Source organism: Podarcis bocagei, assembly GCF_964188305.1.
Source record: "Podarcis bocagei genome assembly, chromosome: 7".
Classification (NCBI taxonomy): Eukaryota; Metazoa; Chordata; class Lepidosauria; order Squamata; family Lacertidae; genus Podarcis; species Podarcis bocagei.
Window position 1 is genome coordinate 68,414,540 of NC_138132.1, and position 25,373 is coordinate 68,439,912.

General features: G+C 46.6%; 1 protein-coding gene and 1 long non-coding RNA gene across 2 annotated transcripts; one reads left to right on the forward strand and one right to left on the reverse strand.

The window, feature by feature from the left end:
• Window positions 1-11,795: 11,795 nt before the first annotated feature.
• On the forward strand, window positions 11,796-22,796 carry CDA (cytidine deaminase). Its single transcript, XM_081201760.1, has 4 exons — window positions 11,796-12,796; window positions 17,616-17,727; window positions 19,523-19,580; window positions 21,170-22,796. Exons 1-4 carry the CDS (start codon window positions 12,631-12,633, stop codon window positions 21,281-21,283), a joined length of 450 nt encoding a protein of 149 aa, XP_081057886.1. The 5' UTR covers window positions 11,796-12,630; the 3' UTR covers window positions 21,284-22,796.
• On the reverse strand, window positions 22,212-25,372 carry LOC308591212. Its single transcript, XR_014010065.1, has 2 exons — window positions 25,239-25,372; window positions 22,212-22,997 (listed from the first exon to the last, which is right to left on the reverse strand). It is a non-coding gene; the product is annotated as an uncharacterized lncRNA (long non-coding RNA).
• Window position 25,373: the final 1 nt, after the last annotated feature.

The following is a 25,373-nucleotide window of genomic DNA, read 5'->3' on the forward strand; positions in this document are numbered from 1 at the left end:
GTACCAAGCAAACACGTACATAACTATATAAACCACATGTCTGAAGCAGCACAGGAAAACAGCCCTGAAACCATTTTGACTCCCAAACTGGCCAAATGTTTTCCCTGCAAGGAGGGAGGGGGTGGGGGAGCCTCCCCATTGTCTTTTTGTTCACAAATCCTGTCTTAAGGGTATGTCTGTGTATGAATAGGGTGAGCCTGTGACCTGGCTCAGAAACTAAGTATTTGTCATTACAAAAGACTGGCCAGGCTCCCCAGGGTATCCAATCAAGTGACCATTAACAGGTCTGCCAGACAGGAGATAAACAATGCACTCAGATTTCTGTTGTAAACCGCCCTTTCTGTGATGAATGTAAGATGTATCTGCGGGGTGGTTTTTGACTCCAGGGCATGCAATTTTAAAGGTCTGTATAAGGGCGGGCACACCTTTGTTCTGGGTCCTCCTCCTTTCCTGCGTGTGAGGGGAGCACCCTGTTGCAACAGTTCAATAAGGATCAGGCTTACGAGCTGCTTTGCTTCTCAATATTCTCTGGTTGGCCTCTTATTTTCTCCGACCGATGGAGAACCTACAAAGGACTCTATAAGGGCTATTGTGTCCCCCAGAAGGGAATAAGGGCAGATTTCCATTTATTACAGTACAAACCCCTCCTAGGACAGGCAGCAGGGCAGTGAGGTAATTTTAAACTCTGGGCTTAATGGTCTTAAAGATAAGGGGAGGCGAGGGCAGACATGTCTCCTGCTGTATGGGCTGTCCTCTGTTTGGAAGTGTTTGAAAGGCTGCCAGAAGACAGTCTATTTCAGGTCTACCTGGCCTTTACAATTCTCACCCAGACAACACCCCTTAACCAGGCACTCCCTCTTTCCCTGGCCATGCCTCTCCCTGGCCTTGTTTCACAACCTCCGTGAGTGTTTTTGCCTGGCTGCGATGTGTCCTTGAACTCTTGATTCTTGGAGGTTTCTATTAGATCTTTTTATCTTCTTTTTTCTTATTCTTATGTCTTGATGCCCCCCCCCCCCCGCATTCAATACTTTTATACTTACCTTTGTTGTAAATGATCATTCATGTCTGTATTTTAAACCAATAAAGATTTACAGTGGTACCTTGGGTTAAGTACTTAATTCGTTCCGGAGGTCCGTTCTTAACCTGAAACTGTTCTTAACCTGAAGCACCACTTTAGCTAATGGGGCCTCCCACTGCTGCCGTGCCGCCAGAGCATGATTTCTGTTCTCATCCTGAAGCAAAGTTCTTAACCTGAGGTGATATTTCTGGGTTAGTGGAGTCTGTAACCTGAAGCGTCTGTAACCTGAGGTACCACTGTACCATGAAAAAGAGAGAGAGAGAGAGAGAGAGAGAGAGAGAGAGAGAGAGATTCCTGCAGGGAGGTTGACTAGATGGCTGTTGGGGTCTCTCCAACTCTACAATTTTATGGATTTTTTATTTTAAAAAACCACACACGAATCATAGCATTTTTTAGAGGATCATCCAGTCCAACCCCCTGCAATGGAGGAATAGGCAGCTGTCTGGGGTTGCCATATGTCCGGATTTCCCCAGACATTTTCTGGGACTCCAATGACGGAATTAGTGTCCAGGCGAGATCTTGGAAAATTGACAAAATTTCCCAAAAAAACTCAACAACTTTTTTGTGTCCAGATTTTTACTTCTTGAAATATGGCAGCCCTACAGCTGTCCCATATGGGGATCAAACCTGCAACCTTGGTGTTGTCAGCACCATGCTCTAACCAACTGAGCTATGCGACAATGATGCTACAATGAAAGGCACCAAAAAGTAATTCAGAAAGTGAGTAATCTCGACAGCTATAGAATAGGAAAGAAAAATGTGAGTGAAGCGTAGAATGTCTTGTTTATTGTGTGTGTGTGTGTGTTTATATCGTACAAATAAATACAATATAACACGGCAGTGCGCAACAATATATACAGTAAAATATAAAACACAATAGAAAACAGTTTTAAAATGACTAGTTGATTTTTAAAAATTCAATAGTTGCATAGGCCTCCTTGGATCAAAAGGTCTTCAAGAGGCGCCTGAAAATAAAAAGTGAGACTTGCAGGTATCAGGCAGTATACAAATTTAATAAATATAAATAATTAAATTAAGTGAGGGTGCCTGCCAAATGTTTGCTGGAATGGCACACAGCAAAATGCCTGACTCCTGGTGGAGGCCCTCTGAACACCTGTGGCCTTCCAGATAGGGAGACATGGAGCTGCCTTATACAAAGTCAGACCATTGGTCTATCTACGTAGCTTAGTTTTGTCTATAGAGATTGGCAGTGGCTCTCTGGGGTTGCAGGCAGGGGACATTCCCCATCCTACCTGGAGAAGCTGTTGGGGATTGAACCTGGGACCTTCTGCATGCAGGGCAAATGCTCCACCACTGAGCTATGACCCTTCTCTTTAAACAGCGGTGTTTTTGTCTTGCTTCTGCAAATGAGGGAAGGTGGGAAACGAAACTTGGGAGAAGGAAGCAGAGCTCTGGCAGCTCTTGCCCGCGGCAATGGCATCATTAAAGATAAAAATAGACCCCCAGGGTTGCAGCTTGGCGGCCAAGCGAGTCCTACTCCCAAGGAAGACGTCGCCCAGCCTCCTTTGCAGAGGAAACTGCTTTGTACCAGGTCAGACTGTTTCTCCGCTAAGCTCTGTATTTTCAACATTGACTTGTAGCAGCAGTCCGGGGTTTCAGGTAGGAAGCCTTTCCCAGCCCTACCTGGAGCTGCTGGAGATTAAGCATGCAAAGCAGGTGCTCTGCTCCTGTACCTATAGTGCCCCTCTTAACAATAAAGCAAGATTCTAGTCCTCATGGCTCTGGAAAAGCGTTGGTTTAAACAGGAAACCGCCTGGTGCAAACTCAGGTCGTTGGACAGTCTAGCTCAGCATGGTCTACTGCTGTCAGGGGTTGGTTGGTTGGTTGGTTGGTAGCAGGGGAATGGTGAGAGGAACCAGCTGGGGTACCACCAAGGGAAGAAGGCTTTAGAGGGGTGGTGGTGGTGTGACAACATTGAGTGGTCAAAGGGAGAAGATGGGGAAGAGGAGGTGATGGAAGCTGAAGAGGTAACAGAGTGAAATATACTGAGTCGAGAGTGGAATTGATGCTCTTTATTCAGCTCATAGTGGTAAGGAGGAATGGAAGTTCCCCCAGAATGTCTGCTTTATATACATTATTTACACAATGGGCCCCACATGATTGGCTAATTCCGGGATTCTACTGTAGGCCAATCAGATCGCGGATTCACTTCCACCTGCAGCTGGATTGGGTGGCTCCTGCGGATCAGTCAGACTGCTGCATTCTGGAGCCTATTGTTCTAGGACCAATAAGACTGCTGCATTCTGAATCCTATTGTTCTAGGACCAATCAGACTGCTGCATTTTGGATCCTATTCAACTCAGTACATAACACAGAGTTAGTGAGCCGGGAGAGTCTGTGGCAGGGAGAAATCCAGACTCGGGAGCAGAATCTGCAGTAGGAGAGAAGGGAGAAGGGAGACCAAGAGTCCAGCTGGTGAAGTGTCACAGGTTTCTCTCCCTTCTGCTGCAACATGCTCCCCTCTACCCTCCTCTCCACAACAGAAGAGGCATGGAAAGGGCAGAGGAGAGGTTGGCCGCACACAGGCACAGTCTCTGATTGCGTGGGGAAAGCCCTGGTGAGGAGGCAGGGACTTTCAGTCTCAGCAACTGATTTTCATGGAGGAAGACCACCGGAATGAGCTGTTCTGCTCATTAGGCCTGTCACTCAACCAAGTCTGTGGAGGTCGTGTTTTTGGTAATAAAATGTAACTTCAGCTTTGCACTGTGTGATTACTGACCGGTGCCCTCCTATGATTGACACTGATTAGCGTCAGCTCTTTCCCAGCCGTACCTGAAAACGGCAGGTATTGAGCCTCGGGCCATCCTCTGTGGTACTACTACGCAGTTACTGACTTTCACTTATGTTCATGAAAGGCTTAACCTGAGCCCAAAATGAGCTCAAGTTACCATGGGAGCAACACAACAGGCTCCCAGCAGCCTTGGCCTTTTCCACCCTCCTTTACTCTCTCCCTCTCTCTGCCTTCCTGGAGGAAGCCAGCAGCCATGCATAGCTTCCAGCTCAACAAAAATTAAATGCGGCTAAACTCCTGGGAGGGGATGCAGATGGCGCTGTGGGTTAAACCACAGAGCCTAGGACTTGCCGATCAGAAGGTCGGCGGTTCGAATCCCCGTGACGGGGTGAGCTCCTGTTGCCTGGTCCCTGCTCCTGCCAACTTAGCAGTTCGAAAGCACCCCTAAGTGCAAGTAGATAAATAGGTACCACTCCGGCGGGAAGGTAAACAGCGTTTCTGTGTGCTGCTCTGGTTCGTCAGAAGACCCGGAAGCTGTACGCCGGCTCCCTCGGCCAATAAAGCGAGATGAGCGCCGCAACCCCAGAGTCAGTCACGACTGGACCTAATGGTCAGGGGTCCCTTTACCTTTTTAAACTCCTGGGAGATTCACACAGCCTGGGTATCTTTGCTAGCATGGTCCTTTTTGAGATGAAGTCACGTTGCTTTAAATCGATGGGAAGTAACACTTTCCCCTTTACTTTGCTGCTGATTGGATGAAGACATGTGCAAACCTCGTTCCTCAAACTTGGGTCCCCGGCTGTTGTTGGCCTACAACTCCCATCATCCCCAGTAGACAGGGATGATAGGAGCTGTAGTCCAACAACAGCTGGGGATCCAAGTTTGAGAAACATATAAACCAATATGAATGTAGCCTACCTTCCCAGGGTATTTATGAAGATGCCTGTACATAGCATTGAGCCATGGGGGGCGGGGGAGATGCCCCCATAAATCAAGTAAATAAAAATAAATAAAGAAACATCACGGACAGAATAATTGCCACACACAGGAAGATTAAGGATACAGTTTGAGTGCTTCACTGGTAGCTTCATAAACCATTTAATTTGTCAATAAGAATGGAAGTTGTTAATATTGCAGTTGTTGTATAAGGGATTGCTATCTCGACCAGAGTGTAATTGAAATTAATGAGGTTTTGGAAAGCAGAAATAAATAAAATCATCAAACCATCAATTCTAGCACGTGCAGGGGGGACGGTTATCTGAATGATTGGTATTAGAAAATGTATTATAATTTGGCATTGTTATAATGAGGCAGTTATTGAACTGTAATTGAAAACTAATAAAAATTATAAACAAACAAACTTCACTGACCAATCACTTTGCAGTTAGGTTGCTTCTGCCCCCGCCCCCCCCCCAACATAAATCCTGGCTATGCTCATGCATTGAGCTCTGTGTTATATAAATGCTCTGACACTTTCTCCTTTGCATGCGCTAGCATTGTTTTTCAACCCTGGTGGACATGTTCTGCCTCCACAGTCAGAGGTGGTTGGTTTCTGAATATCAGTTGCTGAAAATCATAGGAGGGGAGAGTGCTGTCACTCTCAGGCCTCGGTCCTGTATACCTGAAGGAGCGTCTCCACCCCCATCGTTCAGCCCAGACACTGAGATCCAGCGCCGAGGGCTGCTGCCGCTCTGCGTGAGTTTGTGGGGAGGACCGCTCCCACTGGAAGACCTTTTTCCACCTTGGGCCTGGGGGTGGGCCCCATACTCCACCTCAGCATATAAGGCTCCAAGGAGGCCCAGGACATTGCTGCTGTTTGCCGGTGAGTCTTGGGGAGGACCGCTCCCCCCTGCAAGCCCATTTTCCACCTTGGGCCTAGGGGCGGGCCCCATACTCCACCTCAGCATATAAGGCTCCAAGGAGGCCCGGGACATTGCTGCTGCCGCTCTGCCGTGAGTTTGTGGGGAGGACCTCTCCCCCTGCAAGCCCATTCTCCACCTTGGGCCTGGGGGCGGGCCCCATACTCCACCACAGCATATAAGGCTCCAAGGAGGCCCGGGACATTGCTGCTGCCGCTTTGCCGTGAGCTTGTGGGGAGGACCGCTCCCCCTTGAAGCCCTTTTTCCACCTTGGGCCTGGGGGCGGGCCCCATACTCACCTCCGCAGCTTATGGGGCTCCAGGGAGGCCTCGGGTGTGTGGGGTGGGTGTTTAATTGGGTGGGGGAATTTGTTTAATTTAATTATGTTGTGTTTGTAACTTTGTTTTTTGTTTTTATAGTTTTATTGTTCTGTTAGTTTGTTTTTTGTATAGGCATTAATTTGATTTTAAGGGGAGGGGTCAGGGCTGCCTGGGAGTGGGTCCCAGCAAACAAAATACTGGGGCAGGTTCCACAGGGGGGGATGCACTCAGACAACCGATCTCAGTGATCATGGGTAGGAGGAGGAGTTACGCTAAGACCAGACCATGTCATTACCGAGGAAGCAGGCTTAGTCGTTGTCTGAGGACTATCCCTGCCTCCAGGTCTGGTCCTGACCGGAAGGATACTGGAATCAACAAGGGAAACCCACATGACCTGAAAGTGTTGCTGTGCAATGCCAGGTCAATGATGAATAAAACCACTGCCATCCACGACCTGATTGTGGATGGAGGATTTGACCTGGCATGTGTGACAGAGACCTGGTTGGATGAAGCAGATGGGCCTGTCCTTGCCGCTGCATGTCTACCAGGTTTCTCTTACGCACAGCAACCCAGGCCTTGTGGGCGGGGGGGGGGTTGCAGTGATTTTTAGGAAGTCATTAGTTTGCACCAGGCGTCCTATTGGAAAGACCCAGTTCTCTGAGTGCATGTTCTGGAAGTTGGGCAATAGGGGCAGTACAGGATTCCTATTGGTGTACTGACCTCCCCGCTGCACCAAGGATTCCCTGCCCGAGCTGCTTCAGGTCGTGGCGGATGTCCTCCTGGAGACACCTAGTTTGGTTGTCCTAGGGGATTTTAACATCCATGCTGACACGATCTTACAAGGGGCCGCTCGGGACTTCGTGGAAAGCATGGCCTCCATGGGGCTGTCCCTGAATAAGTCTGGCCCAACTCATAGTCACGGGCATGCCTTAGACCTGGTGTTCACCTCTATGGATGTTGGTGATCTGACACTAAGTAAAAGCGAAACCAAAGAAGTGCCATGGTCAGATCACTTCCTGGTGCAACTGGACTTCTCCGCGACCCTTCCCCTCTGCAGGGAGGCGGGACCGATTCAGATGGTCCGCCCCCGCCACTTAATGGATCCAAATGGTTTCCAGAGAGTGGTAGGGGGTGTTTTATCCCATGTTGATGGCCTTTCAGCTGATTCCCTGGTGGCCCGCTGAAATGTGGAGTTAACCAGGGCTATTGACTGTTTGGCTCCAAAGCGCCCTCTCCGATTGCATGGAGCCCGGACAGCCCCGTGGTTTTCCACGGATCTGAGGGCAATGAAACAATTGTTGAGACGGCTAGAGCGCCGGTGGCGGATAACCCATTCTGAATCTGACCGGACACGGGTTAGAGCTCAATGTCGAGCCTACCAAGTGGCGATAGCGACGGCGAAGAAGACTTTCTTCACCGCCTCTATTGCATCTGCGGAAAACAGCAGCAGGAGACTCTTTCAGGTGGTTCGCAATTTAGCGGAACCACCTGCTCCATCAGGGCCCAGTAGGGGCAACATGATCTCCTGCAATGACTTTGCAAAGTTTTTTGCAGATAAAGTCGCTCAGATTCGAGAAGAGGTAGAATCCACCGTGGGAGCAGGGCCGGGGCGGGAGAGTGCTAGAGTCCTGTCTAGTCAAGTTGTGTGGGATCAATTCCAATCTGTTACCCCCGAGGATGTGGACAGGCTGCTTGGACGAGTGAAACCAACCACTTGTCTCCTTGATCCTTGCCCATCCTGGCTTATAAAAGCTAGCCGGGAAGGACTGGGCGATGGGCTTCGTGGGGTGGTGAATGCTTCCCTCCGTGAGGGAGCCTTCCCAGACTCTCTGAAAGAGGCGGTTATTAAACCGCTTCTTAAAAAACCATCTTTAGATGCGGCCACGATAGCCAACTATCGCCCAGTCTCAAATCTTCCGTTCTTGGGCAAGGTGATTGAGCGAGTGGTTGCTGAACAACTCCAGGCACGCCTGGAAGAAGCGGACCATTTGGATCCCTTCCAGTCGGGATTCAGGCCTCATCATGGGACTGAAACTGCCTTGGTCGCACTGGTTGATGATCTCCGGCGGGCTAGGGACAAAGGTGAGAGCTGTTTCCTAGTTCTGCTGGATCTCTCAGCGGCGTTTGATACCATCGACCATAACATCCTTCTGGACCGTCTTGAGGGGCTGGGAGCTGGGGGCACTGTTATACAGTGGTTCCGCTCCTTCCTCCTGGGCCGTGTTCAGAAAGTGCTGGGGGGGATGAGTGTTCAGACCCTTGGGCCCTCACTTGTGGGGTGCCTCAGGGTTCTGTCCTCTCCCCCATGCTTTTCAACATCTACATGAAGCCGCTGGGAGAGATCATCAGGGGATTTGGGCTGGGTGTTCATCAGTATGCGGATGATACCCAGCTCTACCTCTCTTTCAAATCAGAACCAGTGAAGGCAGTGAAGGTCCTGTGTGAGTGCCTGGAGGTTGGATGGCGCCTAACAGATTGAGGTTGAATCCTGACAAGACAGAAGTACTGTTTTTGGGGGACAGGAGGCGGGCAGGTGTGGATTCCCTGGTCCTGAATGGGGTAACTGTGCCCCTGAAGGACCAGGTGCGCAGTCTGGGAGTCATTTTGGACTCACAGCTATCCATGGAGGCACAGGTCAAATCTGTATCCAGGGCAGCTGTTTACCAACTCCATCTGGTACGCAGGCTGAGACCCTATCTGCCTGCGGACTGCCTCGCCAGAGTGGTGCATGCTCTGGTTATCTCCCGCTTGGATTACTGCAATGTGCTCTACGTGGGGCTACCTTTGAAGGTGACCCGGAAACTACAACTAATCCAGAATGCGGCAGCTAGACTGGTGACTGGGAGCGGCCGCAGAGACCACATAACACCGGTCTTGAAAGACCTACATTGGCTCCCAGTACGTTTCTGAGCACAATTCAAAGTGTTGGTGCTGACCTTTAAAGCCCTAAACGGCCTTGGTCCAGTATATCTGAAGGAGCGTCTCCACCCCCATCGTTCTACCCGGACACTGAGGTCCAGCACCGAGGGCCTTCTGGCAGTTCCCTCACTGCGAGAAGCCAAGTTACAGGGAACCAGGCAGAGGGCCTTCTCGGTAGTGGCGCCTTCCCTGTGGAACACCCTCCCACCAGATGTCAAAGAGAACAACAACTACCAGGCTTTTAGAAGATATCTGAAGGCAGCCCTGTTTCGGGAAGCTTTTAATGTTTGATGTATTATAGTATTTTAATATTTTAATATTTTTTGGGAAGCCGCCCAGAGTGGATGGGGAAGCCCAGCCAGATGGGCGGGGTATAAATAAATTATTATTATTATTATTATTATTATTATTATTATTATTATTATTATTATTATTATTATTATTATTATTCTGGCAGTTCCCTCATTGCGAGAAGTGAGGTAACAGGGAACCAGACAGAGGGCCTTCTCGGTAGTGGCGCCCACCCTGTGGAATGCCCTCCCTTCAGATGTCAAGGAAATAAGCAGCTATCTTATCTTTAAGAGACATCTGAAGGCAGCCCTGTTTAGGGAAGTTTTTAATATTTAATGCTGTATTGTTTCTAACACTTGATTGGAAGCCGCCCAGAGTGGCTGGGGAAACTCAGCCAGATGGCCTGATCTTTGTATGTTCTTATTCATCATATTCCCCTTGGATGCCTTTAAGAGTGGATTAGACAAATTCATGGAGGCTAATCCTATCCGTGGCTACATTCTACCTCCAGTGCCTCTGAAGAACAGTTGATAGGCATCACATGCAGAGAGAGGGCTGCTGCACTCGGCTCCTGCTTCTGGGCTTTGGCATCTGGTTGGCCACTGTGAGAACAGGATCCTTGGCCTGATCCAGCAGCCTCTTTGTATGCTTAGCCATTTATCTGTGTGATCATGGGAATGGAGCCGGGGGGGGGGACCTTAACACTGGATCTGTAATGGCCACATTACACTGAACATGTGAATGAGCCCCAACAGCATGCTATACAGGTTCAATGTTTTGACCTTGGCTGATGGATAATGATTCACCTCCTCTTGGTCCCTACACAGAACCCTTAACTTGCTCAAAGGTGCCATCTGGTGGCTTGTTCATGTTCCAGTTACAGTACTGTGTTTTCTGTCCCTTCTCTGATTCTTTAAAATTAGGCTGCAGCCGTATGTGACGCTTGTTTAAGATCTGCCACATTGAAAAAAATGAAGATCAATGGCAACTAAATCAGTCATGCAGTGCTGGAGGAGAAGGGCTTAATCCCTCCCCCCCCCTTCATCGACTGATTAAAAACATCTAACCCCAATGGGGAGTTGTTTAAAACTGTTTTAATACTGTAAGCCACCCAGAGACCTTGGGGTGAAGGGCAGGAAATAACCTGTAACAGCAGCAGCAGCAACAATAATTCCTATGAAAAGAAAAATGGGGGACATCTTTAATTTTTTTTTAAAGCCTATGGGATGTATCCAACTCAGATACAGAGCAGGCCCACTGAAATTAATGGACCTAATCTAGTCACGTCCATTAACTTACAATGGTTCTACTTTGGGTAGGACTAGCATTGTATACAATCCAATGCAAAAAACTAAACAAGGAGCTGATTTTTTTATTTAAAAAAAAAGTAGGAGGAAGAGTGGCAGATCAGCATGGACAAATATAAATGAGTAGATTAGACCTATAGAACAAGGAGAAGTTGTGCCACTGCCCAGGAAGAGTGGTGAAATGTCCAGGGTGGTGGTGAAAAGCCCAGGAAGGGTGGTGAAATATTAACAGGTGACAAAGAGGAGGGACTTAAAACCAACTTCTGTTTTGCCCCCATCTTCCCCAGAAAGGGGAACTGTGTGTAATCTTACATAAGCAACAGAGCCAGTGAGGAGTCAGGATTGCAGTCCAAGACTGATAAGGAGTTGGACAAGAAACACCTTCAAGAGTTTGCAGTTGGATGAATTGCATCCTAGGGGCATCCAAGGAACCTCCCCACGTTCCCTCTGAACCTCTGCCTGTCTCGTCTCTGAGAAAGCCCACGGGCAGGTGAGGGGACACAGGACTGTGGAAGGGATGTAGCTCAGTGGCAGAGGGTCTGCTTTCAACGCACAAGGTCCCAGGCACCCCGGCTTAAAGCCCTGGAGAGCTGCTGCCAGCTAATGTAGACAGTGGACCAGTAGGCGTTTATGGAAGATTCCAGTGTGGGAGGAGGTCCCTCAATAAAGCATAATGAAGACACAGGTTTATTATTCTTGCCATTCATTGGTTCATGATTCCATTAGTTTGCAAGCTTCCTATATAGAGCAGGGAAAGCATGGTCCCCTGTCCTCAAAAAGGTGGGGAAGGGAGATAGGAGAAACTGGAGGTGAGGATTGTTGTTTAAAGGAGGGGGGGCGCATGGCAGAAATTCACATTTGCATATGTTAATTTATATACAATGGTAGGAGTTTGGGGGGCTTGTCAGGGGACTTCTGGTCCATACACATAGTTTTTTAAAGTTGCATTTTAAAAAACAAAACAAAAAAAACCATCTGCAGTTGTGAAGAGATGCTACCAGTCAGTGTAGAGAATATTGAGTTAGATGGAGTCAGTAATAAGGCAGCTTCCTATTTGAGAAGGGCTGTAGCTCGGCAGTAGAGCACCTGATTTGAATGCAGAAGGTCCCAGGGTATCCTGTCTGCAGAGCTGGTGCCACTCAGTGTAAACAATGCTGAACTAGATAAGACCAACGCTTACAATGTATAAGGCAGCTTCCAATGGTTCCTGTATTATGTGTACGCACTGTCTCCCTCCCTCCTTCTTCCCTGGTGTTTTCTTCCTACCAGCATTCCACACCCATCTCCTTTGTTGCTATGGTGTTCTGTGGCTTGACACGTGACCTGCCTTCTCATCGGTCCACACACAAGTTCCCGGAGCCAGGCTCAACGAATCTGCAAACAAACTCACTTTTGGCACCCACAGAGGTGAAACAGGAGACGGAGGCTGTGCACCGCTGCTTCCCTGAACCAAGGCGACAGCTAAACCTTCCCAAATGCCCACAACAGCCACTTGGTTAAACAGAGGCACCAGAAGCCTAGCACATCGTTCGAGCATGAGCCCCAGATCTAATGGGCATCTGTCACTCCCCAGCGACTGTTGCATCTCACCATCATTCTGATTCTGTTGCAGGGACCTTTAAGTCACCACAGAGCCAGAGCAGAGGAGGACAAAGGGGCCTGTCAAGAGAGCTAAGGAGCATGTGGGGACGTTGACCTGACCCACCCAACCTCGTTGGCCTTTGGCAGCAGCGATAATTTGGAAAACATGATTCCCGGAGAGAACGTTTGCTGAGAAAGGGCAGGCAAGTCCTCTCCCCCCACACCACCAACTGCACACAAACAGTGTAGCTAGCTAAAGAGCAAAGATCGAAGCACTTCACTCAGAGAAAGCTGTTTTGCATTGCAAGAGAGGACAAGAGCCCAGCCGGGCACTTTTGCAGAAACAGATAGGTGCGCGCTGGTGCATTGCCTGTGGCACCTGTCAGAGGAAGACCCCAATTCTCCTCTAACGTGAATTAAAGGAAAGGTGAAGCTCAGGGGTCGTGCCTGCACACACACTCCTGTCCCTGGGAGTGCATCTTTTGCTGAGGGAGGCCCTGCCAGATACTGCCTCCACGTTGCAATGGCGCAACAGCACGGCGGCGCTCCAAATCCCGCTGCACTGGGACCAGAACAGATTCAACTCCTTTTGGCCACAAGCAAAGAAGCCAAGCGGTTTGCCTACTGCCCCTACAGCAACTACCCGGTGGGGGCTGCCCTCCTGACCTCCGATGGGAAGATCTTCTCTGGTAAGTGAAGGAAGACCCTCCTCCATGTGGCAGCCATGCCATGCATCCTTCTACTGAAGTCCCTCTGGCTCAGTACTGTCCACTCTGGGTAGCTGTGGCACTCCAAAGCTTCAGACAAGGAACCTTCCCCTGCCCTACCATTTGGGGATTGGATCTGTGGCCTGGTAGTAATGTATTTGCAGGGTATTTGATTTAAGTCTGGTTGAAAGATCAAGAACCCTCAGAGCTGGCTGGGGTGGCATGCAGGTCACCCGGTCTTCCCCATTGTGCCGAGGTGCCCTGCATTTTTTGCTTAAATCCATGCTGTTATTTCTACATTTGCATCAATGCTCACAATTCGCACCTGCAATTTTGCGTACCCTTGCCTGCCCTCTGTTTTGGCAGCAGGCTTTCAAACAGAAGATGCCTTCAGACAGAGAAATGCCTTCGGTAAAGCAGGACACATGGCCACCCCCCGAAAAGCACATTGCATGCCTCATTTCAGTAATCTTACAACAGCCCTAGGGACGCGGGTGGCGCTGTGGGTTAAACCACAGAGCCTAGGACTTGCAAGTAGATAAATAGGTACCGCTCCAGCGGGAAGGTAAACGGCGTTTCTGTGTGCTGTTCTGGTATGCCAGAAGCGGCTTAGTCATGCTGGCCACATGACCCAGAAGCTGTAAGCCGGCTCCCTCGGCCAATAAAGCGAGATGAGCGCCGCAATCCCAGAGTCGGCCACGACTGGACCTAATGGTCAGGGGTCCCTTTACCCTTTACCTTTTACAACAGCCCTATAAAGCAGGGCACCAGTATTATCCCTTATATTGCGGGTGGAAGAGCACTGAGGCTTTGCCGGAATAGCCATCATGCCGCCTGTTTGATGCTGTCGGACTCCCAACTCCCATCAACCCCAGCAAACATGGCTAATGGTCCAGCTACATCTGAACCGGTTGGGCCGAATGCCTCACTGTGAGTTCTTGGGAGCAGTGAGGTTTGAAATGGGAAATAAACCTACAGTACTGATGATTCATCATCATGTGTTTTGAACCAGAACTTTTCTTCTACAGGGGGTAGCCAGTGTACTTTATAATCAATGAACCAGAACCACTGATATCACTCAGAGTAAAAAGCGAATGAATTTGACAATACTTAATGAACCAGTTCAAGTTCTAACTGTGGCTTCTGTAAGAGGTATCAAAGATAGATTGGCAGAAATGGTTTTATTTTTTAAAATCCAATCAATATTATATATATATATATATATATATATATATATATATATATATATATGCAGGTTTTGGTGTCTTCGGGTATCTTCCCGTGTAAGAGTTGGGGTGTCTAGGCGACGTTTCGACGAGGTCTCACTCGTCATCTTCAGGCTGGTGCTTTCGGCTTCTTGTTACTAGAACAGAGCAGGATCTCAGTGTTTGAGTTCCTATAAAATGCATATTTATAGGAAAATGCATATTTATAGGAACTCAAACACTGAGATCCTGCTCTGTTCTAGTAACAAGAAGCCGAAAGCACCAGCCTGAAGATGACGAGTGAGACCTCGTCGAAACGTCGCCTAGACACCCCAACTCTTACACGGGAAGATACCCGAAGACACCAAAACCTGCATTCCTGTACCCGTGAAAATCACACCACCACCCTGCACAAATAAACTCCGTAGCCAAGACTCTCATCTCCAGAACCAAACGCCTGGCTGACAAAGACCACTTGACAACTGAGTTACAGAATCTCTCAAATGTGTTAATCGCCAACGGATACCAGCAAAACAGGGTTACGAAGCTAATCCAAAAAGAAACACCCCCCAAAAACCAAGACACAGAAGAAAACAATGGCATGGCCCTCCTTCCTTATATCAAGGGCACTACAGATAAAATTAGCAAAATCCTCCATAAACACAATATCAAAACAGCCTTTTGCACCAACCAAAAAATAGCCAATATCCTCAGAAACCCCAAAGATAAAATCCAGTTAGAAAACCAAGGGGTCTATGAAATACCCTGCAAAGTCTGCCCAGCCACGTACATTGGACAAACAAACAGACGAATAAATGCACGTATCGCAGAACACAAGAATGCCGTCAAAAAGAAGAAAAAACTTCCTCTCTTTACCAACACATGAAAGAAACAGGACACGAAATTAATTTTGCAGATTCCAAATTGCTCTTTAACATGGAACATCACCACAAGAGAATAATCATGGAAGCCATCGAGATAGAGAAACACCCTCACAACATGAACAAGCGTGACGACACGTCCCGCCTGCCAGACATCTGGAAATTAGCCCTCCCCACAAAAACCGACACCAGAACCAGAGGCACACAGAACGCCATCTCCAATCAACCACACCAGACCCAAACCCAGACCCTCTCCACAGATAAATTACAGACACCATCCAGTAGCCAAACCATAGTGGCACCTCCGGATGCTGCACCCCCCTGCAATCCCTACACAGATCTGGCTGGCACAGGGCACAAAACCACAGCTCGCCCCTATACACGAAGCCAAGCCAGAGCACAACTAAGTGCAGTACAGCCATCTTCTCAGAAAAACTCTTCACAAGGTCAAGAGGTCAAGACACGAAAGCTTTAGCAACTAATCCACACCTAATGACCCTCCTAAGTGGTACTCAGAATATCACTCAAGTAATCACTCAAGATATCCCTCAAGTAATTAATGAACAAAAGAAGAAAAGGCACATTAACCTAGGAACTTCCTATCTGCCCAGAATGTTGGAGGCCATACACCACACCCCCTCAACAGTATTTATAGGAACTCAAACACTGAGATCCTGCTCTGTTCTAGTAACAAGAAGCCGAAAGCACCAGCCTGAAGATGACGAGTGAGACCTCGTCGAAACGTCGCCTAGACACCCCAACTCTTACACGGGAAGACACCCGAAGACACCAAAACCTACATTCCTGTACCCGTGAAAATCTACGAAAGCATATATATATATATATATATATATATTTATATATATATATATATATATATATATATATATATATATATATATATATATATATATATTTATATATATATATATATATATATATTTATATATATATATATATATATATATATATATATATATATATATATATATATATATATTTGACCCAAACCCAGACCCTCTCCACAGATAAATTACAGACACCATCCAGTAGCCAAACCATAGTGGCACCTCCGGATGCTGCACCCCCCTGCAATCCCTACACAGATCTGGCTGGCACAGGGCACAAAACCACAGCTCGCCCCTATACACGAAGCCAAGCCAGAGCACAACTAAGTGCAGTACAGCCATCTTCTCAGAAAAACTCTTCACTAGCTCAAGAGGTCAAGACACGAAAGCTTTAGCAACTAATCCACACCTAATGACCCTCCTAAGTGGTACTCAGAATATCACTCAAGTAATCACTCAAGATATCCCTCAAGTAATTAATGAACAAAAGAAGAAAAGGCACAATAACCTGGGAACTTCCTCTCTGCCCAGAACGTTGGAGGCTATACACCACACCCCTCAACAGTATTTATAGGAACTCAAACACTGAGATCCTGCTCTGTTCTAGTAACAAGAAGCCGAAAGCACCAGCCTGAAGATGACGAGTGAGACCTCGTCGAAACGTCGCCTAGACACCCCAACTCTTACACGGGAAGATACCCGAAGACACCAAAACCTGCATATATATAAACACCAAACCTGCATATTATATATAAATTAATTTTGCAGATTCCAAATTGCTCTTTAACATGGAACATCACCACAAGAGAATAATCATGGAAGCCATCGAGATAGAGAAACACCCTCACAACATGAACAAGCGTGACGACACGTCCCGCCTGCCAGACATCTGGAAATTAGCCCTCCCCACAAAAACCGACACCAGAACCAGAGGCACACAGAACGCCATCTCCAATCAACCACACCAGACCCAAACCCAGACCCTCTCCACAGATAAATTACAGACACCATCCAGTAGCCAAACCATAGTGGCACCTCCGGATGCTGCACCCCCCTGCAATCCCTACACAGATCTGGCTGGCACAGGGCACAAAACCACAGCTCGCCCCTATACACGAAGCCAAGCCAGAGCACAACTAAGTGCAGTACAGCCATCTTCTCAGAAAAACTCTTTACAAGGTCAAGAGGTCAAGACACGAAAGCTTTAGCAACTAATCCACACCTAATGACCCTCCTAAGTGGTACTCAGAATATCACTCAAGTAATCACTCAAGATATCCCTCAAGTAATTAATGAACAAAAGAAGAAAAGGCACATTAACCTAGGAACTTCCTCTCTGCCCAGAACGTTGGAGGCTATACACCACACCCCCTCAACAGTATTTATAGGAACTCAAACACTGAGACCCTGCTCTGTTCTAGTAACAAGAAGCCGAAAGCACCAGCCTGAAGATGACGAGTGAGACCTCGTCGAAACGTCGCCTAGACACCCCAACTCTTACACGGGAAGACACCCGAAGACACCAAAACCTACATTCCTGTACCCGTGAAAATCTACGAAAGCATATATATATATATATATATATATATAATCAGGAACTGGCTCCTTAGTTCCTCAGAACCATTCCCCAGCCCTGGACCCTTAGTGAATTTTTAATTCCTGTCAAACTGACAATGTTCTTTTCCCTTGCAAAAGCTGACCTGCAAGCTCTCCAATTTCATAAGCAATGGAATGTTCTGTGATGCCACAACAGCTCAGCCAATATATGATGAGGCATTGCTGCCATGAGCATGAGTACAATATACTATAGATATGGATTCTAAGGCTTCGTCACGAGAGATTTTAACCCATCTTGTGCTTTTTTCAGGTTGCAACATTGAAAATGCATGTTACCCGCTGGGTGTGTGTGCTGAGCGTACAGCAATCCAGAAGGCAGTGTCAGAAGGGCATACAAAATTTCGAGCTATAGCTATTATTTGGTAGGTATTATTCCTATCCTGCTTCCTTGGTGAACAAGCAGCCTTGGGAGGATTTGCATCCTGGAAGGTGGGCTATAAATAACTGCTATCAGCCAGTGGCTTTATATGCACTATACATTTAAAGCAGCGTCTCACCACTTCAAACAGCTATGGCTTTCCCCAAAGAATGCTGGAAACTGTTGCTTATTAAGAGTGCTGAGAGTTATTAGGTGACCCCTATTCCCCTCAAATGAGACATGGGTGACGCTGTGGGTTAAACCACAGAGCCTAGGATTTGCCAATCAGAAGGTCGGCGGTTTGAATCCCTGCAACGGGGTGAGCTCCCGTTGCTGGGTCCCTGCTCCTGCCAACCTAGCAGTTCGAAAGCACATCAAAGTGCAAGTAGATAAATAGGTACTGCTCCGCCGGGAAGGTAAACAGCGTTTTCGTGCACTGCTCTTGTTCACCAGAAGTGGCTTAGTCATGCTGGCCACATGACCTGGAAGCTGTACAGCAGCTCCCTCGGCCAGTAAAGCAAGATGAGCACCACAACCCCAGAGTCGGCCACGACTGGACCTAATGGTCAGGGGTTGAATTACTCTGGAAATTGTTACTCTGGGAAGGGAATAGCTTCCTAACTACTCTCAGCACCAAGCAACAAACTACAGTTCTCAGATTCTTGGGCGGGGGGCAGGGGGGAAAGTCATGACCATTTAAGGTGGTTTGATGCTGCTTTAAATAAGGAATGCAGAAGGGGCCAGACAGTCAGTTCACTACATACACTGAGTCTTAAATGCTATGGATTTCTTGACCTTCTTTCCCTTCCCCTGGCGTTCTGTTGAGACCTGTGGTGAGAGATCTGGTGGGATAAGAGACCAGGGCTGGAGAAACTCAAGCCCAAGGGACAAATGTGTGTCTGTTTGGCCCCCAGGACCCTCCCCACCCCCCTCTCACCTGCTCTGTACCCTTCTCAGGTGCTTTCGCATGACAGGTAAAGACACCAAGAAGGTGCAATGCAAGAAAATAACATTGGAATGAAAAGTTTTTTCCATAATAAGTAGAATGATGGAATACATGGGTTTCTGTATCTTTTTTTCTAAGAGGTCTAGGGATGGATCTACACAAAGGGGGGAAAACAATATAAATGAGTCAGAAATTAAATTGTTATAACAGAATAAAAAAACCACTATGGAAAAATCACTTAGATTTTTTTTTGCTCTCTGGTGCCATCTGGTGTTGCAGGTTTATAACACATTCAAAACGCTGTTTGTTGACTAATGTAGCTGAGTCCTAGGCCTAGATCTGACTGTAAGAGCAGTTTGACAATAGAACCAATTTTCTAGAGAGGTGGTGAGCTCCCCTTGCTGGGACCACCTGCTGGAGATGCCCAAGCATTGTGCAGGGGGTGGACTAGATGGCTTTCAATGCCCCCTCCAACTCTGGGTGCCTTCAGATTTGCAAATGGGTTGCTGGGGCATTACAACTGGGTTATGAGCAATAGGCTCCTTTTTGAACCTATCAGTTTTTATCCCTCTTTTAATCTAGATTAAACCAGATTTCTGTGTGGGGCAGAGGGAGATTTGGGCTGGCAACTGATGACACTGTGGTGGTGATATGGATGCTGGAAAAACCTTGTGGTCAGTGGACACCTGTCTGGAAGCCAGCCAGCCACCCACCCAATGATCTGGGAAGTGTGTCTTGTTCTGACTTCATTATTTTTTCAACTTGAATCTTTCACCGTATTAGCATATTTTGTAGACAGCCTCCTCTGCTATGAGCGAGACTCCTGAACTCTGCTTTTATTCTGCTCCAACAGCAACAGCCAAGAAACGTTCGCGGTGCCCTGTGGGGCTTGCAGACAAGTGCTCAGAGAGGTAAACAGACCTCTCCTTTAAACCTCATACCCTTCTTTGCCATTGTCACACGAACACACCAGAACCAAAGGACAAGAGATCCCTCCTGTGGAAATGGCTTCCTTCCTTTAGGCCAGAGAGGCATTATAGCAGTGATGTTCCTCCAGCTGTTGGTGGACTACAATTCTCTCCTGGTATGCCCCACAGAGGACCTTAAGGTCCATGAATAACAATAGTTTAGAGGTCCCGGGCCCTAAGGAAGTCAGACTTTCCTCCACCAGGGCCAGGGCCTTTTCAGTGATGGCTCCGACCTGGTGGAATGCTCTGTCCCATGAGACTAGGGCCCTTCAGGATTTAACCTCCTTCTGTTTGGCCTGTAAGACAGAGCTATTCCGCCTAGCCTTTAATTTGAATTCAGCCTGATCTTTTATTTCCCTTCTCTTCCTTCCCCCTTCCCTTTTATGAAGATCACCCACTCTGAGACCCCACAGCTAATTCTCCCTTGGCCTCTTCGCTGGCCCAAGTAGGACTAATTCAGCCAGCTAGCCCTGGTGATTATCTAATGCTTATTAGATGGATTTCCCCTAAATTGATTTCTGAACTTTGAATTTTATTGTTATTCATGTTTTTATACTGTATTTTATGCTACTTTTACAATTGTTTTAAATTCGTTGTTAGCCACCCTGAGCCCGATTTTTGAACTGGGAAGGGTGGGGTATAAATAATTTATTATTATTATTATTATTATTATTATTATTATTATTATTATTCCCATCATCCCTGACCACTGGTCCTGTTAGTTAAGGATGATGGGAGTTGTAGTCCCAAACAGCTGGAGGGACAAGTTTGGCCATCACTGCATTAAAGAGAGGGGGGGTCTTAAAATTGGGGAGAGGGGGCGGGCCTTCTAATATAAATTGTCCCCAAGATTAGAGTCCATACTTAAGAACTAGGAAGTGGCTAATGTCACAACTGGTTTTTAAAAAGGGATCCAAGCTATTCTAGGCCGATTACCTGAATGCCTCCTGTATCAGAGGTGCTATGCTTGTGTGTACCAGGTGTTGAGGGCTACTGCACTCAGGTGCTGCATGTGGTCTTGCCACTGGGGCATCTGGTTGGCCACTGGCAGAACAGGATACTGGGCTAAACGGGCCTTTGAGCTGATACAGTTTCAAGCTAGCATCCGTCTGTCTTGGGAGACAATGGAAGAGGACACCTGGGGGGGGGGTAAAGTCTAGCCACTGAAGAATTATAGAGACCAATATGGGAGAGAAATGTTTTTATTGCAAGTTGAGCAGATAAAGACATCCGATTTTGCTGCTACAGGTGCACCATGACGTTTATTCTCCAGCTTCGGTGCTCTTCTTATGCTTTAACTCACTTGTTTCCCAAACTTGCATCCCCAGCTGTTTTTGGACTACAATTCCCATCATCCTTGACCACTGGTCCTGCTAGCTAGGGATGATGGGAGTTGTAGTCCAAAAGCAGCTGAAGACCCAAGTTTGGAAAACTCGTACTCAGTGAGAAGATACACTTTGGGGTAGAAATGCATCAGATTGTGCTATAAGACAACCATCTTGTGGGATTTCTTTTTTTAAACCTTTATCTAGTTCGGCAAACATTGGGAAATCTTCTTGGCCAAGGCAGATGGGACGCACATTCAGAAGACTTTGGAGGACCTGTTGCCTTTGTCCTTTGGACCAGAAGACCTGAAGATGGTCTGAAGAGCACAAGAAACAAGAATCAACCCACAGAGGCTTTGGTGACCTTAATGCACCCGGCATGATGACAGAGTCCTTTTATATATTTCAAAACTATTGCAGATTCAGATATTCAGTTCAAATGCGATTCCTTTAGCCCATCCTGCACATTCAGGGAGGGAGCTACTTTGGAAGTCACTCGGCTAAGAGCGATATTTATGAAAGCAAGGAATGGTAGAGCATGAGACTCTTAATCGCAGGGTCATGGGTTTGAGCCGCACCTTGGGTGAAAGATGGGGTTGGACTAGATGACCCTTGGTGTCCCTTCCAACTTTACAATTCTATGAAATCCTTTTGCAGCTTAATGCCCTGCTTTACAGAAGTGGCTTCCCCGATGAACTCTCCCCTAAAAAAAGCTCCATCTCAGTATCTGCATTGCAAGCATGCACTGCTCCAGGTGGAAGACGGAAAGATGCCTTAGACCAAATCAGACCATTGGTCTACCTAGCTCAAAACCGTCTCTACACTGACTGGCAGTGGCTTGCCGAGGCTTCAGACTTTTTCAGCCCTACTTGGAGATGCTGAGGATTGAAACTGGGACCTTCTGCGTGCCAAGCAGATGCTCTACCATAGCTTCTTTAGGAGAAACTATGGTCCTCCTCCAAAATATAAAAAAGATCCCAGTCCTCATGGTTCTCAATAAAGGGTTGATTTAAACAGGAACACATAGGTTCATCTAGCTTAGTTTTGTTTCAAGCTCTGTCCCAAGATTTCAGATGGCCCTACCTGGAGATGCCAGGAATTAAACATGGGACCTTCTGCAAGCAAAGCAGATGCTTCATAGCTGGGGTGCAGCTCTTCCTCAGAAGATGTGGAAAAGGCTGGAGAGGAGGAGGACTTCTACAGCTGGGGGCTCAACCCTTATGTCTAGAATTCTTTTCAAAAAAAAGGCTCTTTTCTCTGTGACACCCCACTCTTTTTTTACAAGAATCAGAAGACAGTCACAGTCAACAGACTTATGATCTCAAAGCTATGGCACACAAGGAAAAAGGGATGGGGAGGGAGAAATGAAGTGCCCAAGCACCAGCTCTCAAAGCTGCAGTGTTAAAAGGTGTGCGTCTGAACCCATATGCATGTCTAGGACTCATGTGTATTCAGTGACTGAAATCTTTTGCTCCCAATATATAATTTGATTGATTTTCCCACTTTAACCCATTTATACCAAGTATTTCCAGATCAATACAATTTCGTTTAAGTGGTTTCCTGCATGCCGTTCTTGACCTGTTTATTTGCTTTTGTCAAGATAATTTTGTGTGTTTTACTTACGTACAGGGACATCCTTGCACCCGTAAAACATGACACAAAAAGAACTGTAATGTAATCATGTGTGCTGTTACATCGGCAATGCTTTTCCCACCAGTATTTCAGTACTGCCCTGGGGTCCAGCATTTTCCAGCCTCCCATAATATGCTTTTACATATGACTTGTATTCACTTCTGTTTTTGTTGCAATATTAAAAGTGAAACTTGACAAATAACTCCATGCCTGGCTTTATTCAGATACGGTTTGTAAAGAGTCATTATTGCAGGTGTACAGCCTTTTGAGCATTTGGGAAATCAGCACGGGTCGGAGTTCTGAAACATCCAGAGGGCACCAGGTTGGGGAAGGCTGCCGTAATGTGCAATCACTGATGGGAGGAGGCAGGATGGGACAGTGCAGAACAACAGAAGGAAGTGAGCTGCAGAATTAATGTCAGGAATAAAGGTAAAGGGACCCCTGACCATTAGGTCCAGTCACGACCGACTCTGGGGTTGCGGCGCTCATCTCGCTTTATTGGCCAAGGGAGCCGGCGTTTGTCCGCAGACAGCTGCTTCCGGGTCATGTGGCCAGCATGACTAAGCCCCTTCTGGCGAACCAGAGCAGCGCACGGAAACACCGTTTACCTTCCCGCCGGAGAGGTACCTATTTATCTACTTGCACTTTGATGTGCTTTCGAACTGCTATGTTGGCAGAAGCAGGGACTGAACAATGGGAGCTCACCCTGTCACGGGGATTCAAACCGCGACAGGTTTGAATCAAGTCCGAGGCTCTGTGGTTTAACCCACAGCGCCACCCACATCCCTTCTTAAATTGGAATTCGGGAGGAAGGGAATGCCACCACATGCACAAACCCACAGAACCAGGAGGGTTGAAAGAGCAGTAGCTAAGGAATCCTTTTGTTCTTGCCTTTCTAGTAGTGTGGAAATCAAGATTTTGTTCCTCTGTTCCCCACCACCTCTTCTTCATTTGGGCTCGGCTCTTCTTAACTCTTGCTTTTAATTTGCTCTGTTTTTAATTCTCGCACGTGGGAAGAAAGGAGTGCAGCGCTTTCTGTCCCAAGAGCAATATTTTCCTTTACGGGTTTGCTGTTTGACTCCACAAAATTCTATCAAGGGCAACAAAATGAGCTTAATTCTCCAATAATTAAATACTGTTAGTTACAGGCTGCTCTAAATGTAGCAAGAGAACAAAAGCACCTTCAGCCAGCATTAATTCCATGGCTCCGCTCCAATCAAAACGGAACAAAATTGCTGCGTTTTTGCTACAGTTATGTAACAGAGGAGGGCAACATAATTTAAAGGCGAACAGCCCTTAAGGCGTTCCCATCACGAATCCCTGCGTGCAGAAATAGGTCAGGCTCCTCATACCTAAGAGACTACTGTCTCCCGAATGTACAGCCCGAATGCATTGAGATATATTGCGGTGGTCTTGTTTGCCATTTTGTTGTTGTTGTTTGCAACTCCCGGCTATGAGAAATCTGCTTGCTCTCTTTCCTTATGGCCTTCCCACCCAAACTGTGGGCTTCCTGGATAGATATGGCCAGCCACTGGCTTGCTTCACGCACCAAATCTCTTTCTTAAAATCTGTATGGTGCACTCTACACAGAGTACTATTGACTTTTCCCCATCACAGATTAAGACCAGAAAAATCAACAGGTTAAAATACTCAAAATCTTTTTCTCTCTGTGTGTGTATGTGCATTCTGCACTAACTCAACAGTACTCCTGTCCACCGCAGCCTAGGAATGATTTGGCACGAGCAGGTGGCACCAATACACAGTATCACATAATGTGCAATAAATCAAATAACCACGGGCAGATTAAGTTAGGAACAGTCAACAGGTTAAAAAAGAAAGAAACCAAGAACACCTTTAAAGCATTCAAAACATACCAATATGTAATATAGGCTGCACTCAGCACATGCTCAAGGACCAATACAAGCACATTAAATGGGGGAGCAATCCTCCTCCCATTTAATGTGCTTGTGTTTCCTTTGTTATTATGTTATACATTTTGTGTTTTTATACTGTAAACTGCCCTGTGATCCTTGGATTAGGGGGGCGGTTATAATCTTCATTATATACCTTTAGGAGCCAGGCAAAAAAATTCCTTTTAACCAGGCACTTGGGTTGATTTGATTGGCATCCTATGCCCTTTGAAAATGTGGTGGCTTTTGGGGGGGTGGGATATTGGGTTTATTGTTTTTATTTTATTATATAGTTTGTGGTTTTATATTTTGATTTTTTTCTGTGAACCACCCTGAGACCTGCACGTATAGGGTGGGTTGTGTGTATATTATTATTATTATTATTATTATTATTATTATTATTATTTTAAATAAATAAATAAAGTTGAATAGTAATAATATATAATAATTACTTAATTATTTTTATTTATTTAAATTATGATTATTAAGTATATTATACATTTTATTAATTACATTATATATATTATAATTATTAATTTAAATAAATAAAAATAGTTCAATAGTAATAATATATAATTATTTAATTACTTATTATTTATTTAAATTATTATTTACTATTATACATTTTTATTAATAATTGTTATTATTAATGGATAAGATCAAACCACATAACAGCAGGAAGATTAAAGCCGCACGTTTTGATTTCAAAATAATAAAAGCAATAGTAAAGATACTGTACTCGAAATATACCGATCTGGAACGCAGGCTGCGCTCTGCACATGCCCGAGGACAGGCTTGCCCGCTTTCCTTTCCACCACGGCCTAAGAATAAACAGGCCCTCCCGGTCGCGCCGCAGCCCCGCCTCTGCG